General features: G+C 42.9%; 1 protein-coding gene across 2 annotated transcripts in view; it reads right to left on the bottom strand.

Moving 5' to 3' along the window:
- Positions 1–14,082: 14,082 nt before the first annotated feature.
- Positions 14,083–18,004, bottom strand: part of LOC132142210 (dorsal-ventral patterning tolloid-like protein 1) — a 43,916-nt gene continuing 39,994 nt past the window's right edge. For both annotated transcript variants that reach the window (XM_059551890.1, XM_059551891.1), the window contains exons 20-22: positions 17,371–17,584; positions 16,791–17,041; positions 14,083–16,714 (exon numbers count right to left, since the gene is read on the bottom strand). In XM_059551890.1, coding sequence (XP_059407873.1) covers positions 16,580–16,714; positions 16,791–17,041; positions 17,371–17,584 — 600 coding nt within the window. In that variant the 3' untranslated portion in view covers positions 14,083–16,579. The remainder of the gene's footprint in view (positions 16,715–16,790; positions 17,042–17,370; positions 17,585–18,004) is intronic.

Below are 18,004 nucleotides of genomic sequence, written 5' to 3'. Positions count from 1 at the left end.
TACTGTAGACGACAAATCATACGATAGATGCTGCTGCTGTCATTTATTCTCCTCGTCCCTCTCAGTGCTTTTGCATTTTCTGTCAGATTTGTTTTCATAATGTGCATATGAATATATAAAGTTCCTTCTATGGACATTGTGGTGTTTTCTTTTAAAAATTAAAAAGGTAATTTGGTTGAATCAGTTTAAGATCATCAGTTGCAGAGGTCAAAGGAACCACCTTTATCAGTGTTGTCATAGAGAGAACACATTTGTTTGGTTTATTTGTTTTTTACAGTATATATATATAATTTGCTCAAATAAAGTTACAAAGACCAAAACAGATTTTTTGGTATTGTAATTGTGTGTGTGTGTGTGTGTGTATGTGTGTGTGTGTGTGTGTGTGTGTGTGTGTGTTTTATCCTAATGGGGAGTTAAATCTGAAGACACACAGACTCATGGGGACCTCAATTTACGTCCTCACAGGGAAACAAGCTTATAGATCATATAGAATAAAGCTTTTTCTAAAAATGTAGAAAGTATTCTGTGAGTGGTAGGTTTAGGTGTAGGACAATGGAAAATATTGTTTGTACAGTAGAAAAACTGTTACACATACAGTATGGAGAGTCCCCACACAGATAGTAAACCAGATGTGTGTGTGTGTGTGTGTGTGTGTGTGTGTGTGTGTGTGTGTGTGTGTGTGTGTGTGAGTGAGTGAGAGACAAAAATTTGATGCGTTTAGTCTGGTCAGTGCTGAATTATGTATAAATGCAATTATTAATATTTGATATGCCACAATTTCTCATCTGTACACACACACGTAAACTGGGGCATCTGCGAGGCTGAACACTTATTTAATCATTAAAACAATCATGTTCCTGTCAACTAATGTATGTGTGTGTCTGTATCACAAGTACACTGTAGTTCTGTTGGATAATTTAATCTCTTGCTGAATTAAAATGCATATCCAAAATTAAATTAAAATATGATGCAAAGAGGAATCAATGGTTTGGAAACTACTAGAACACATACTAAATATGTTTGCATATCGTACTGTGCATGTGTGTAATGAAAGGCTGTGTGAGTGTGTGTCTGTCCACAGCTCAGTACAAGGAACCAACTGGATAAACATGAAGCGTTCAACAGCTTTTCCTCTTCCGGTCTTAGAAAATCACACTACTGCTGGCTTTGGATTAAAGTCACACAGACACACACACACACACAAACAAAGAATCCAGAATGCAAATACAGTGTGGTTTGAATGCAAAGAGAGCCTACAGTACAGCACACAAAATATTATGAATTCTATAAATATATATAAGATTTGCAAGCAGTTCTTAAAAACAAAACACAAACGGTTATTACAGGTGATGGTGATCATCAGTTTTATCATGTTTTCAAGATTACAAGATCAGTTTTCCTCGTAATCTCACAGAGACAGAGGCTTTAGATTGAAATTCTCTTACATAATCTGCCAAATTAGAAAAAGGTCAGCCTAAAACCACTTAAAATACAAAACAACATGAAGACCCATTTCATTTCCCTGGAGCATACACACGGCTGTGATCTAAATTAATGTTTCACAGCAGTTCAGATTGTTCAGAGGATCAGAAACCTAAATTTAGGAAACAATAGCAGCAAAATCTAACCATTGGAGAATATCTGTAAAACTTGTAGATTATATATTGTGTAGTTGGTTGGGAATGGTTCACCTAAAAATGGAAAATCTGTCTATTAAATCAAAGTCTTGTTGTTTCAAACCTGCATGCTATTTTTTTCTTTTTCATCAAAACCGAAAAGTACAATTGTTTACATTTTACGTCAACTTATAAGCATATATTTTCTTTACTGATATAATGTGAATACACCAAACTATCAAGATCTGCTTTTTACCTTAAAATGTACTGTTAAGCACTATAATAATACACACACACAAAAAGCCACATGATGAATCAGATTTCATTCTAGGTTGCATGTCCATAAAACATGGCCAGTGAATAGTCAAGCACATGAACACTATAGCACGACACTAAAATAAAGCAATTAACTTTATCACTAAATAATGTACATATAATGTACCTAATGTACAAACCCGATTCCAAAAAAGTTGGGACACTGTACAAATTGTGAATAAAAACAGAATGCAATGATGTGGAAGTTTCAAATTTAAGTATTTTATTCAGAATACAACATACAGTACAGACCAAAAGTTTGGACACACCTTCTCATTCAAAGAGTTTTCTTTATTTTCATGACTATGAAAATTGTAGATTCACACTGAAGGCATCAAAACTATGAATTAACACATGTGGAATTATATATGGAATTATATACATAACAAAAAAGTGTGAAACAACTGAAAATATGTCATATTGTAGGTTCTTCAAAGTAGCCACCTTTTGCTTTGATTACTGCTTTGCACACTCTTGGCATTCTCTTGATGAGCTTCAAGAGGTAGTCACCTGAAATGGTCTTCCAACAGTCTTGAAGGAGTTCCCCGAGAGATGCTTAGCACTTGTTGGCCCTTTTGCCTTCTGTCTGCGGTCCAGCTCACCCCTAAACCGTCTGGATTGGGTTCAGGTCCGGTGACTGTGGAGGCCAGGTCATCTGGCGCAGCACCCCATCACTCTCCTTCTTGGTCAAATAGCCCTTGATGCCTTCAGTGTGACTCTACGATTTTCATAGTCATGAAAATAAAGAAAACTCTTTGAATGAGAAGGTGTGTCCAAACTTTTGGTCTGTACTGTAGATGAACATAGAAAATGTGTCATTTTAAGGGAAAAATAAGTAGATTTTAAATTTGATGGCATCAACACAACTCAAAAAAGTTGGGACAAGGCCATGTTTACCACTGTGTGGCATCCCCTCTTCTTTTTATAACAGTCTGCAAACGTCTGGGGACTGAGGAGACAAGTTACTCTAGTTTAAGAATAGGAATGTTGTCCCATTCTTGTCTAATACAGGCTTCTAGTTGCTCAACTGTCTTAGGTCTTCTTTGTCGCATCTTCCTCTTTATGATGCACCGAATGTTTTCTATGGGTGAAAGATCTGGACTGCAGGCTGGCCATTTCAGTACCCGGATCCTTCTTCTACGCAGCCATGATGTTGTAATTGATGCAGTATGTGGTCTGGGATTGTCATGTTGGAAAGTGCAAGGTCTTGCCTGAAAGGGACGAAGTTTGGATGGGAGCATATGTTGTTCTAGAACTTGGATATACAGTACCTTTCAGCATTGATGGTGCCTTTCCAGATGTATAAGCTGCCCATGCCACATGCACTCATGCAACCCCATACCATCACAGATGCAGGCTTCTGAACTGAGCGCTGATAACTACTTGGGTTGTCCTTGTCCTCTTTAGTCCAGATGACATGGAGTCCCAGTTTTCCAAAAAGAATTTCAAATTTTGATTCGTCTGACCACAGAACAGTTTTCCACTTTGCCACAGTCCATTTTAACTGAGCCTTGGCCCAGAGAAAAAACCCCTGGGCTTCTGGATCATGTTTAGAAGATTCATAAAATATGAAAATTAAAATGAAGACGGAGGTTAGATGTGAGCTTTGTTAGAAGTGAAGATTATCAGTGAATACAGTCTGTTCTTCGAACTTCTGTATTGTATCGTTTCAGAAAACTTGTCTTGTGATATATGAAACTGGTTTCTACTTGTTTCTATGTTTGGAGATTGACATCTCCTGGTCACAGAGTTTTCCATTTTCATTGTATGGCAAAAGCTGTTTCTGTACATATTTACTTCTGTGTTGCACAGAAAAAAGTGGTTAGAATTTCTCATGGTGAAAAACAAAATGTAAAAAAAAAAATTGGGTGACCTATTCCTTTAAGACTCTTACAAATATTTTGCTGTTAAACCAAGAAGTCATTTTCACAGGTCCAGACAGGCTGAAATATCTCCGTAGTTGCATATTTGAACTGTTTACTGTGTTTACAGATCAATATCAATGTAAAGTATTTGATTTTACCTACTAGGCCTGAGTTGCTGGCTAACAAACGGAGCACTGTTCTGTACACTTCTGCTGGAAACTTTATCTTCACATTTCATTTCTACAGCAGGATTAGAAGAGGAAGAAACATTTCCCCCATCCTCGCTCTCTCTCTGACTCTGTCTCTGTCCTTTCCTCCAATTTAATGTGTAAATCATTAGCTTTGATCAATGGCTGTTCCACCTCCCTTATCTCATGTGGAGCAAGCTAGCGGATTTTTTTCCGCCTATATCAGCGTTCAAGAAGCCCATTAAAATGAAGTGGTCACATGGTCAACACACCTCTTCTCCGCTGCTCATCGATTCATATTTCTGTTATTATTGCTCTGTGCCGTTTTTATCAGAACGGTTTTAAATGGGTTTTCACCCAAGCACAGATTTTACTGTAAATGCAAAATACTGTCCGTAACCTTCCCTAGGGGTCATATTGATCTATTTGTGTGAGTGTGTGTGTCTGCACAGTCTGCAGTTCCCAGTAGAAAACTGATGGAGGTGGAATTGCATTGGCTAATAAACTATTTCCAGCATCGCTTAGCAACCAGAGCAAATAGAAAAGCTGGAGAGTTATAGTTTGTAACTACTTGATGGCACAGTTTAAGCTGATGCCACTTTGTCCAATTCTGAGTCTTTAAAGAGAGAGACAAACACAGCACTTTCTTTTTTTCTTTTTTCTTTTTTTTTTTTTTACGAAACCTTATTGCATCAGGCACACATCACAAAGACCACATGAGCAACTTTATCTGCATTTAAAGTTGATTTAGATGTTAAATGGGTTTCATTATACAAATTTGCCAGTCCATCAAGGATATGCACCATTAATAACTGAATTGGGAATGTTTTTAAAATGACATTTATAGTGCCCAAACTGAACTCTGGTAGCAACCAGGATTCATAATTGTGATTAAAAGTTGAATTTAAGAAATAGAATGAAACTTATATTCTGTAACAACTGGAACTGTCCCCATTTTTCAAAACGCTTATAAATCATACAGAATGAGTTTTTTTGAGAAAGCAAAAATGCACAAAGTTTCCTGTGAGGGTTAGGGTTAGGTGTAGGGTTGGTGTAGGGCCATAGAATATACAGTTTGTACAGTTTAAAAACCATTACGCCTATGAGATGTCCCCACTTTTCACAAAAACAAACGTGTGTGTGTGTGTGTGTGTGTGTTTTAGTTCAAAATAATAATTTAATTCAGTTCAATTCAATTCACAATCATGAACTGAAAGGTAGTTGTTAAATTCTAAATTGTGCCTGACAAAATTGTAACCCATTTCATAATCCTATCAAAATACTCTCATTTTTGGGGAAAAACAATCAACGTGTGTTTCCTGGAATTACTGTGGGTGATTGTGTGGGAATAATGGGGCTTTCCAGTTAGCTGAGAGGTGGGTGATAAAAGGCTTTTACTGGCAGACAAAAAGAGTGTAATGATCATCATCATGATTAAAAAGAGGAAGGTGTTCAAAGACAGAGATAGAGAGAGAGAGAGAGAGAGAGGAAAGGTGGAGAAGAGAGGAGTGACGAAGAGAGAGAGAGTGTGTGTGTGTGTGTGTTGCACAGATGAATGCAACTCATCCACTTAAATCTCCTGATCCATTCATCAATACAAACTAATGAAACAACCAGACACAGACGGACACAAATAGAGAATTGGGAGAAAAGGAAAATGAGAAAGAAAGACTGGAGAAAAGTAATTATTGCTATTTTTACATATATACTGTATTTTTCAGAATATAAGTCGCACCTGAGTATAAGTCGCATCAGTCCAAATATACGTCATGAAGAGGAAAAAAACATATATACAGTAAGTTGCACTGGACTCTAAGTCGCATTCATTTAGAACCAAGAACCAAGAGTAAACATTACTCTCTACAGCCGCGAGAGGGCGCTCTATGTTTTCAGTGCAGACTACAGGAGCACTGAGCAGCATAGAGCGCCCTCTCGCGGCTGGAGACGGTAATGTTTTCTCTTGGTTCATGTCTCTTAGTTCATTTCTCTTGGTTCATGTCAAATTAATTTTGATAAATAAGTCGCACCTGACTATAAGTCGCAGGACCAGCCAAACTATGAAAAAAAGTGCGACTTATAGTCCGGAAAATACGGTACATTTATATAACATAGCATTAAAACTATGACATGTAGCTAGATGTTAAACCTCATGCCACTGAATGAGCATCTATAGTCTTTGGTTAGAAACAGCTCTAACTGTTATACAGTAATATCACGAGCGCTATTGGAGTTAACTATTCAATAAACTAGCTAATACAGAACAACAACAGCGACTGGTTTCTGACCGAGTCAGTGTTTTAAATGAATCTGTTAAGTCAATTATTCAGATTCACTCCACACCATCTACAGGAGCAACATTGGCCCTGTCCCAAATGGCATACTTCATGTGCACTTTCGGCCTTGAGTACTTACAATGGCCGCTGCATACACGTGTCCATTAAAGCGATTAGTTCAATTCCAGAATAAAAAATTCCCAATAATTTACTCACCCTCATGTCATCCAAGATGTTCATGTCGCAAAGAAATGACAGTTTTTGAGGAAAACATTCCAGGATTTTTCTCCATATAACGGACTTCAATGAGGACCAATGGGCTGAAGGTTTAAACTGCAGTTTCAGTGCAGCTTCATGAACGATCCCAGCTGAGGAATAAGGGTCTTATCTATCAAAACGATCGATCATTTTCTAAAATGAACATTTGTAAAAATAAAAATATAAACATTTATATACTTTTTAACCACAAATACTTGTCTTGCACTAGCTGGACTTCACACATTACGTAATCACGTTGGAAAGGTCACGTGTGTCATAGGCAGAAGTACCGACCCAGTGTTTACAAATGTGTAGAGAAACCCAAATGGCCTTTACGATTTTGAAGTTGGAGGAGAAAATGAGATGGGAGTTTTTAATATCTACTCTAACTTTCTGAACCAGAGTACACAGACTAAGAGCTAACCGCTTGACCTTTCCAAGGTGATTATGTAAATACATGAATTTGTGGAAATATATCGCGAAATTAGTGCAAGATGTGCATTTGCGGTAAACTTTTTTTTTTTCATTGTTTTTTATTGTTTCACTAGATAAGACCCTTATTCCTCGGCTGGGATCATGTAGAGCCTTTTGAAGCTGCTCTGAAACTGCAATTTGGACTTTTAGTCTATTGGTCTCCACTGAAGTCCATTATATGGAGAAAAATCCTGGAATGCTTTCCTCTATTCGTCCTTCTACTGAGCCTGCGAGCTACACAGTCTACTTCTACTCGGCAGTCAAAGCAGCATTACTTCACGAAAGTGCGCACTCAGAGGCCGACCATAAAGGTTTAGGGTGCCATTTGGGACAGGGCAAATATAACCTGCAGTAGGTCACTGAAAAACACAACACTGCCAAAACGGAGTGATAGAAACAGCTGTGACTGAACATACCTTTATAAATCCGAATCAACTGAACCCACTAAAAACTGCATGCCTGCTGGTCTCACTCAAAACATGCACAAAACACATTTTACAATCATCAAGAGCCAATGTATGAGGTGTGTTTTATACATGTTATTTAGAGTATTAATTAGCCTACTTAAAATCTTGTTTTGTGTATTTTATTGAGGGCTTGACTAATCAGGCCAATAAGAAACAACTACTATTCATTTTTGTATTACCCTTTTTATTATATAACGTGTAATTAAAAATGTCTACATTAACAAATTTATCATATAGATCAATTTATTTTTAAAGTAGCCCTTACAAGTGGGACAGAAAGCCAAGTCACAAAACCCTTCAGAATGATGCATACTTGATCTTTAACACTAGTCCTGTGCCTTAATTTATATATTTTATAACTCAATATTTTTTGGGGTCAAAGGAACTGGATATTAAAAAAAGAAATTATTGATCAATCATTAATATTGTCTACAGTGGCTCTGCATTATTAAAAACAACAAACGGGAGTCTTTTCTGAAATGGTCTGTTGGCTCCAATCTAAAGACACCTTATTAGAGCTGAGGGAAAATCCAATTAAAATACCAATGTTATCTCTGAGCAATTACACAGAAAAAAATGAGGGAGAGAGAGAAAAGAAGAATCCTCAAGACAACAAACGCAATCCAAACAAAACATAAAAAAAACTTACACTTGACCTGAGGTCTAAATGCTCAGAATTCATTTCCAGCCCAGACCAAGCTCACCTGAAGACACAAATACACACTAGACAGAGTTTGCTAACTCCATCTGTTCCAGAGTCCACCACCGTGACCTCGTGTTGATGTTAAAGAGCGTGCTGCCATCTGCTGCTAGTTCTCTGATATTACTATCAGCAGGCATTTTAACTATTATTAATTCAGGCTTCATAATATATGTTGAAGTTTACCTGGTAAAACTACTTTTTAAAGTAAAAAAAAAAAAAAAAGACAACTGTTTAGCAATGTTTTGTTACTAATTTTTCATGAAGACATTGGATCCCAAAACGTAGATAGATAGATAGTATTACAAAATGATACAATCACTGTGCATTTGTGTCAAAGATCTATAGTGATACCTATATTGAGACATGTTCATAAGTAAATGACGACTAATATGATCATGAACTGTTTTTTGTCTAGGATCCTAATTACCAGATTCTCTAGTAATATCGATAAAGGTATGTTTTACTTTTTACTTTTAAATATAATGATTTGATAATTTGTTCCAACACTGGGCAACAAAAACGTCTTTAAAAAAATACAGAACATACTTTTTTAATGGTTGCCAAGTAATTACCTATTTAAAAGAAGCCTTTAAAAAAACGTCTCAAGGTTACGTATGTAACCCTAGTTCCTTGAAGGAACGAGACGCTGCGTCGAAACGCTTTTGGGGGAACGTCCCTGACGAGACCGACTCTGAATATCGTGTGCAATCAGTCCATCGGAAAGGCGTGACGTCACGGGCGGGGTGACGTAGCGACCAGGAAGCTATAAAAGCACGTGCCGTGCAGCTGGCTTCAGCTTCGAGTAGGGAAGCAAGCGCCGGCAGGGGTGCCGGGAGTATGGCTCTGCGACGCAGCGTCTCGTTCCTTCAAGGAACTAGGGTTACATACGTAACCTTGAGACGTTCCTTTTCAGGAACTCGAGCTGCGTCGAAACGCTTTTGGGGAACGATGTGCCCACGCTGCCAGACTTCCAAATCCCTGCCTAGTGTGTAGTCAAAAGAGCACAGCTAAGACGAGAGAACAGAAGAGCCCGGCGTGGCTCGCATGTCAAGATCGTAAAATCGGACAAATGTGGAGGGCGTGGACCGCCCCGCAGCGTTGCAGATGTCCAAGAGGGACACACCTGCTGAGAAGGCCTTGGAGGCCGCCATACTCCAAGTAGAGTGAGCCTTGGCCCCCAAAGGAGGGGGAAGACCAGAGGACTCATAGGAGACGTTGATAGCCTCGACTATCCAACGACTAAGGGTCTGCTTGGTGGCGGGAGAACCCTTGTTAGAAGGACCGTAGCAAACAAGCAATTGGTCTGATTTTCTCCACAGGGCAGCTCTGTGGACGTATGCGTCCAGTGCTCGCACTGGACACATACAGTTTAGCTTCTCTTGGTCTGGCTCCCGAAAGGGAGGAGGACAGAAGGCCTGCAGTACGATAGGTTGTGGTGTAACAGAGGGAACCTTCGGAACGTAACCCGCTCGAGGGTATAAGAATGCTTTGGCCATACCAGGGGCAAAGTCTAAGTAGGTAGGGGCCACCGAAAGGGCCTGAAGATCTCCAACTCTCTTTAGTGAGGTGATTGCCAGTAACAGGGCAGTTTTAAGTGTCAGATGTCTATCTGAGATATCTTGTATTGGCTCGAATGGAGCTTTACAAAGAGCCTCTAGAACCACAACCAAATCCCAGGGGGGAACACGGGATCGTACTGGAGGTCTCAGCCTCAGCGCACCGCGGAGGAAACGTGTAACTAGGGGGTGTCTACCCACTGACTGACCATTGAAAGGGACGTGGAAAGCAGCTATGGCCGCCACGTAAACCTTTAAGGTGGAGTGGGATAACCCCGCAGAGAGCCTGGCTTGTAAAAACTCCAGAACTGTACCAACTGGGCAGTCTGCTGGGTCAAGCTGGCGGTCTCTGCACCATGAAGTGAAGAGCTTCCACTTCAGGGCATACAGTTTCCTCGTAGAGGGAGCTCTGGATTGGAGTAGGGTCTCAACAACCTCGGTTGAGAGACCAGCTGCTAACAGCTGTGCCCCCTCAGGGGCCACACCCACAGCTTCCACAACTCCGGGCGAGGGTGAATTATCGTGCCCTGCGCCTGTGAGAGTAGGTCTGTCCTGATCGGTATCTCCCACGGAGAGCCGTCGAGGAGCGAGACTAGATCTGAGAACCATACTCGGCCCGGCCAGAACGGGGCTACTAGTAATAGACGGGCCCCGTCCCGGCGTACTCTCGCCAGAACTCCCGGGAGCAGAGCGATAGGGGGAAAAGCGTACAGACGAAGCCTCGGCCAGGTCTGTACCATAGCGTCCAGTCCCAGAGGAGCTGGATGAACTAGAGAGAACCAGAGGGGACATTGCGATGTCTCCTGAGTCGCAAAGAGGTCCACCTGGGCTGTACCAAATACTCTCCATATGTGCTTCACCACCTCGGGGTGAAGCATCCATTCCCCGGGCCTCGGCCCCTGTCTCGACAGTATGTCTGCTCCCACATTCAATCTCCCAGGAATATACGCTGCTCTGATCGAGAGGAGCTTGCCCTGGGACCACAGAAGGATCTGGTGTGCCAGCTTGTACAAGGGGCGCGAACGCAGACCCCCCTGGTGATTGATATAAGAGACCACTGATGTGTTGTCGGTGCGCACCAACACATGGTGACCTCTCAGGTCTGGGAGGAAATATTTCAATGCTCGATAGACCGCTAGTATCTCTAGGCAATTGATGTGCCATGTTAGATGGCGACCACTCCACAGACCGCGGGCAGGGTGGCCGCTCATGACCGCACCCCAACCGATGAGGGATGCATCTGTCGCTAGCGTTACACGGCGACAAGGAACTCCCAGCACCGGGCCCTGATTCAAGAACCAAGGTTTCCTCCACATGTCTAAGGCACGAAGGCACCGCCGCGTGACCTTGATAACTCGACGTGGATTTCCCCTCGGGGAAAAGCCCTTGGACTTGAGCCACCACTGTAGGGGTCTCATGTACAGCAGGCCAAAAGGTATCACGTTGGACGCAGCTGCCATCAGCCCTAACAATCTCTGGAATTGTTTGACAGTGAGTGACTGGCCTTCTTTGACTCTCTCGACTGATGTGAGGATCGACTCGATCCGAGCAGGAGACAAGCGTGCCTGCATCGTGGTCGAATTCCACACTACGCCTAGATAGGTGGTTCTCTGAACTGGAGAAAGTACACTCTTCTTGGCGTTTAGTCTCAAACCCAGCTCCCCCATGTGTGCGAGAACGACATCTCGATGTCGAGCCGCCATCTGCTCTGATTGAGCTAGGATCAACCAATCGTCGATATAATTTAAAATGCGGATGCCCTGCATACGGAGGGATACCAGAGCCGCATCCATACATTTCGTGAACGTGCGGGGTGAGAGTGCGAGGCCAAAGGGAAGTACTCGATATTGATAAGCTTTGCCCCCGAAAGCGAACCTCAGAAACTTCCTGTGTTGTGGAAGGATGGATATGTGGAAGTATGCGTCTTTGAGATCTATTGTGACAAACCAGTCCTCGGATCTGATTTGAGCTACAACCTGGTTGACAGTGAGCATCTTGAACTTCAGTGACATAACTGAGCGGTTCAGGAGACGCAAGTCTAAGATCGGACGCAACCCCCCATCCTTCTTTGGAACTATGAAATACCGGCTGTAAAATCCGGATTCCCTGTCTAGAGGAAGGACCACCTCGATGGCCTCCTTCCTTAATAGGGTATTCACTTCTTGTTCCATAACCAGAGCCTGCTGGGGGCCGACCACAGTCGGTGTAACCCCGTTGAACTTCGGTGGTGGATGACCGAACTGAATGCAATAGCCTCTTTCTATTGTACGCAGGACCCATTGAGATACATTTGGCAGTAGCTTCCACGCTGATAAATAATCTACTAAGGCAATCAGTCTCTCGAGACTGACCTCTGGTGTAAGAGGCCCCCGAAGGGGCGGCGAGCATCCCAGCTCCGCTACGCTCACGGGCGGAAGTAACTGGGGGTGGCGCTCGCTGGAGGCCGCTGCGCCCTGAAGCTCTGGCAGGGTTGGCAGACCGACCTCCTGAGGGTACTGAGGTGAGACGGGCACCGTGTAATGAGGTGAACCGCGCTCTACCCCAGCAGGGGCTACCCTCTGGATCCTGGCGTCAGGATCTTTTCGTCGAGGACTTCCGGGCTTCGATGACAGATCTTAAATCGGTTTTCGCCCTAGAAGCCCCCGACTCAGAGCGTGGGGGAGCACGAGTGGCGACGCTCTGCTTTTGCGCTTCCCGGTGTGAGGAGCCGGTATGTGGCGTGGTCATCTCCCGCCCAGATGTACCACGAGAGCGACGAGGGAGGAAACTCTGGAACGCGCAAGGCTTGAGGCTTGAAGCGGGGCGTCCAGGAGGCAGACCCTGTCTCGTTCTTTAATTTCTGACAGGGTCAGCCACAAATGCCTCTCCGCGGCCACTAAGGCTGCCATAGACCGCCCAATTGCGCGAGCGGTCTCCTTAGTGGCGCGGAGGGAGAGATCAGCGGTCTTTCTGAGTTCTTCAATATCTTCAGACTTAATCCCCTCCCCCTCATCGACATCTCTCAGCAGGTCAGCCTGATAAGCTTGCAGGACTGCCATAGTATGAAGGCACGCCCCAGCCTGACCTGCTGCCACATAACCTTTGCCCACTAGCGATGATGTAACTCTAAGCGGCTTAGTGGGCAATGTCGGAGCCTTTAGAGACGAGGCCGAACCGGGTGACAGATAGCCCGCGAGCGTCTGTTCAACCCGTGGCATCGCTCTATAACCACGCTCTCCCAGCCCCATCACGTTGCCATAATATAGTGAATCAGGGCCAAAGAGGCGGGTCGAATACGGGTGATTCCACGATCTCGATAACTCATCATGGAGATTGGGAAAATACGGAAGGCTCCGACGTGGAGGTGGTTGCTTCGGCCGCAGAAAGCGTTCGTCTAACTTGCTTCTCTGCGGCTCAGTCTGTTTTTCAGCAGGCCAGTAGATTTTTAATTTATCTACTGCACGCGTGACCACCTCCAAAAGCTCCTCATACTGGGGCGACAGGGGTGGCGAATCCCCAACAACAGTCTCCACATCGACCTCCTCAGAGGACGAGAGGTGAAGAGCTGATCCCTCACCCTGGGGGGAAGAAACCGACGAGCGTGCTTCCGAACCCAGGGCTTGGGCGCCGGATCTGGCAGATGAGGAAGGAGATAAGGACTGGCCCGTCTCCATTCCTTCTGACAGATCCACCTGCGAACCCCACGAGTGCAGCAGCCGCTCTGCCTCGGCAGAAGCGGGGCCAGCACCGCGAGGAACGCTGGTGAAGGCTCCCTCCTCGAAGAGAGCCCTCCGGGATCGAAGCGTCCGCATTGGCAAACGTTCGCAATGCGGGCAGCCGGCCCCCTCGAGAGCCGACTCAGCGTGCTTCGATCCCAGGCAAGCCACGCACAGCCTGTGTGTATCCCCGCTCGTAATGTAGCGAGTGCAGGGAGGAACACACAGTCTGTAACGCGGCTTGGAATCGCCCTTCAAATGTTTGGTCTTTTGCTTCTGCTTAGGCATATTGAGCTGTTTTAGCGATCTTTTTAAGCTAAGGGACAGACAACAATAAATAGGACCAACAGGACAGACTTTTGCACATGCACACACAGAGCGCTTGCTGACAGATTCGAAGCTGAAGCCAGCTGCACGGCACGTGCTTTTATAGCTTCCTGGTCGCTACGTCACCCCGCCCGTGACGTCACGCCTTTCCGATGGACTGATTGCACACGATATTCAGAGTCGGTCTCGTCAGGGACGTTCCCCCAAAAGCGTTTCGACGCAGCTCGAGTTCCTGAAAAGGAACATTGCTTATCCACTTACAAGAAGTGCAGAGAGCACACTATTAATGTTTCTACTGTACAAGAAGAACACAGGAGGAAGAGAAAGAACAAACAAGACTGCATATTTAACTGACCTGACATGAGTTTAATCACTTGAGAGTGAAGAGTCATCATTAGGCTGATGATAAAATATATCATGATTCACATTGTCATATATGTCATAGTTCTCACCTAGAGTGGAATCAACAGGAGCTTGGCACATACAGAAATATTCACGAGTCAGAACAGAGTCACATGACATGTGCTGTGTAACACACAGACCAAAAGATGCACACATATGCCACAGTGTTACTGCTGACTTTAAAGCATTCAAATTAATGTAACATTAGTTTGTGTTTGTGTGTGCACATGATCATGTGTAAGCATTTATGCAGACAAGTGTGCGTTTGTTTGTGTAACTGGACAGAAGGGGACGGCTTCAGGTCAGGTCAGTGCATTTAAATTTATTTTTTAACATAAAGTTTCAAGTTCTTTAAACTTAATAGCAAATAAAATATTATAATTTGAAAAAAAATATATTTACAGAAACATCATGTGCAAGAATGTACATTTTGGTTCTAAGGCAATAATTGTTCCTTCTCAACACCAGTGCTGTCAATGCTGTGAGTATTTTGTTAATGTTCTATCTGTGTTGATGAGCAACATTATTTCAACGTTGCCTCTCCACTGCACCAATGCATTCACTGAATGGCTGCAGCATTGCCTTGTGGGACCTGTCGTTTTTTTTCCGGAGACATTGAATAGCACCGTAGGAAATCCCTTCACCAGCGACTTTGCAGTGAAAACCTGTCATTGGGAAAATAGCAACAGAGAACATTCCCTTCAGCTTCATTGATATTTCATTTGCATGATTGCTGAGCACACAGTTCCACAGTCTTTCTGTGTTAAGTGCATATAAAGCACACAGGGTTAAGATGGTTGTAGTCAGTTGTCACAGCTGTAACAGACATCTTACGCAAGGCTTTATGACATCATTTCCTGTTCACATCATGTTCATTGTTCACTTCTTCAGGAGGCGTTACTGGAAGAGTAAGAAAGATTTCTTCTACAGACAAATTAGAGAATATTCTATCAGTTTTCTCCCTCACACACATACACACACACAAATGTAATTTAAACTCAAACAACTTCACAAGGTTTCTGCAACTCATCAGAAGGCCCAGATAGAATCTGCAAATTTTTACACATTATAATAAATAATGCATGGAAATCTGCAGAATTGAATTAGAGTCTGATTATCTCATTGACGGTTGAAATTATGCAAAATGTGAACACAAAAGGCATGAATGCTGCAATGCAGATTCCTTGTGGGCCTGCTCATGCATGAAGCACAAGACACTGGGTCTCATTCACTCACAATTGCTGGGATTATTTTGTATTTGTACATCCAGGGGAAAAGTTTCCGCCTAATTCACGAGCATAAATACATTAATTTGTTCTTAACTGACTATTATTGAACGAGTGTGTTGAGGTTGTTTGCATAAAACATGGCAAATCCATCTCCACATAAGGGTGTTCCACACAGCCTTTCATTTCCACAGATCTCAATCTCGAAAGATGCTGTACATACGCATATTTGCACTGTTATGCAGAGAAACCTCGCAGCTTGAGCTATAATGCTGCTTTTCACTATATATGATGAAATATATTTAAGATGAAACATCTATTCATCCTAACACGATTATAAGGCCATCCAGAGCATGTGATTTACCTTCAGTAAGTGTGGTTTCTCGTCAATTTAGAATACGTTTTAGTATGAAAATTATTGGGAATCATAATTTGTATGCAGATTTCACACACTTATTCATGTGTACGCATGCTTTCTGAATAAGACCCATAGCCTCAAAACAGCTTGGCGTAGAATTGTTATGTTCGTCACTGCAAACATAAACAATGGGCTACATATATAAGGAAGCTTATTGTTAAATACGGCTACATATTTACTTTTGCACTTTCAACAGAAAGGGAAAAATGGGTTTTGCCCTAAAGCTACCAGAATAACTGTAAAATTACAACCACATTTAAAAACATTTGAATGAGTTCAGGCTGGTATTTGAAGGCCTCTCTCTCTCAAACACACACATCCACAACCACACACACACACACACACACACACATTTTAGTTGAGGTACAGTGTGGTGTGCCATAAGCAGCCAAACTGCTCATGCTGTCCAGAATATCATGCACACACACACACAAATTCAATAGCAGTTCCTTGTTGTCTTATTGTCTTTGTCTTAGTTTCAGTGTGCAACTCAATATATAACTGGCTTATCTGAAGAACGGAGAACCAACAAAAAGTTTTTATGTCTGAGTGTGTTTTTTCCAGGGGTTGATTTGCTTCATCAGTCCAGTCAGAGAGCGCAGGACACCACTCCAGTGGGCGGAGCTATCCCACACATAAGAGCAGCTGATTGGTGTTTAGGATCAAAATGACAGCGCTTCCTTAGTGGCTGAACATAGAGTCAAATCCAATGCAGGAAACACACCAAGGCAGGAGTCTGTTTCTCCTTGTAGTAACATTTCACTCCTGTGCTCAGTCTCTCTCAGTCAGGGAGATGTTACTTGTGTGTGTGTAGCGCTTTCTGGAACTTTGTGCTAGTGTAGCGGACATGGAAGCCTTTCTTACTGATTGTGTCATCAGAGTGGAAATGGATCAACACGGCCTCACCAGCAGAGTAAAGCTCCTCATGAGGCTAAACAGAGAGACAAAGAGGTCAGTTGCAAGATACAAGAAAATCCTCGACTCACACATGATCACACTGCTCGTACCCCAGATCCACAAAAGCGTCCGAGTTTGTGCGCTCCGGTGTCGTAGCCATCGTAAAGTTCGATGTAGTCGTACCCGCAGTCGGCCTCCTCCTCTACCTCAAAGGTGGTGAAGGTGAGCTCGATGCCGTAACCCGACTCTGCCGTTATGAGCCACTCACAGTCGGCATGGCTTGGATAGTTATTATCCCCAAACTGAGTATGAGAATACAGGTTCTTCTGCCGTGCTTCTGCTTTCAGCCTACCGCCACATTCTACACACACATATACACTGATTAACTAAAATATGATGACCTTTTACTCCATTACAAAAAAAATTTTTTTTTGCTTAAGTCTTATCTTTTTTTTAGCTGACTGTAATAAGCAACAGTAACCAGGGTGGGTGGAGCTTAGCAACAATTCCAATATGAAAAAGCAATACTTCAAAGGCTCCAGTCAACATGCAATGCAGTAATGATCCACTAGAGGGCTCTGTTAAACTGTGAGCATGACATAAGGATTGCTTCTATGAGCACTTGGATCACATTTGACCCAAAGCGCATTATGCAAAACACATTAGATGCAGAAAAGGCAGGGTAGTTACCAGTGGAATGAGTGGCCTGAAAGCCTTTCCGTTGCACTGAGGCATCGGAGATGAAGCGCAGGTACATTCTGTTGCTCGTGGAAATGAGCGCCTCTGGAATCTTACTACCACACAGGCGGCTCAGGATGGGCGTCTTGTCCGAGTCACCGTCAAAAGCCTCCAGGTGATCATATGCACATTCCTGGTGCTGCTCAATCTCAAACTCATTAAAAGACTAGTAACAGAAAGACACAACAGAGGAAAAATTTGTTAGAGAAAACATTTTGCAGCAGTCACTGACACATCAGTTCAACAGTAAGGAAAGTTCTCTCTTCTTTGACCTCCTCTGCTAAAAGCTGACATATTTACGGAGCATATCAACAGGAAATAAAATCTCAACAGACAAACATCAGCATCACTGTTTCCACAAAAATATTAAGCGGCACAGCTGTCTCTGTTTTGGATTTTAAATCATGAGCATAAGAAACTTGGGAAGCACTGATCAAATTCGGCAAAATATTAAATAAACAAACATGCAAAGGGTCAGGACGTGTGAATGATGGGGGTTTCAAATCTGCAAACATCTGTAGAGCTTTCTGAGAGAATAGGTTCCTTGTGTAGCTGCTCAGGGGTGTTTGCCAAGATGTCTTGTGTT

The sequence above is a fragment of the Carassius carassius genome, chromosome 6 (genome assembly GCF_963082965.1).
Source record: "Carassius carassius chromosome 6, fCarCar2.1, whole genome shotgun sequence".
Taxonomy (NCBI): Eukaryota; Metazoa; Chordata; class Actinopteri; order Cypriniformes; family Cyprinidae; genus Carassius; species Carassius carassius.
Note: the sequence above shows the minus strand (reverse complement) of the source record. Positions and strands in the feature narration are given on the sequence as shown.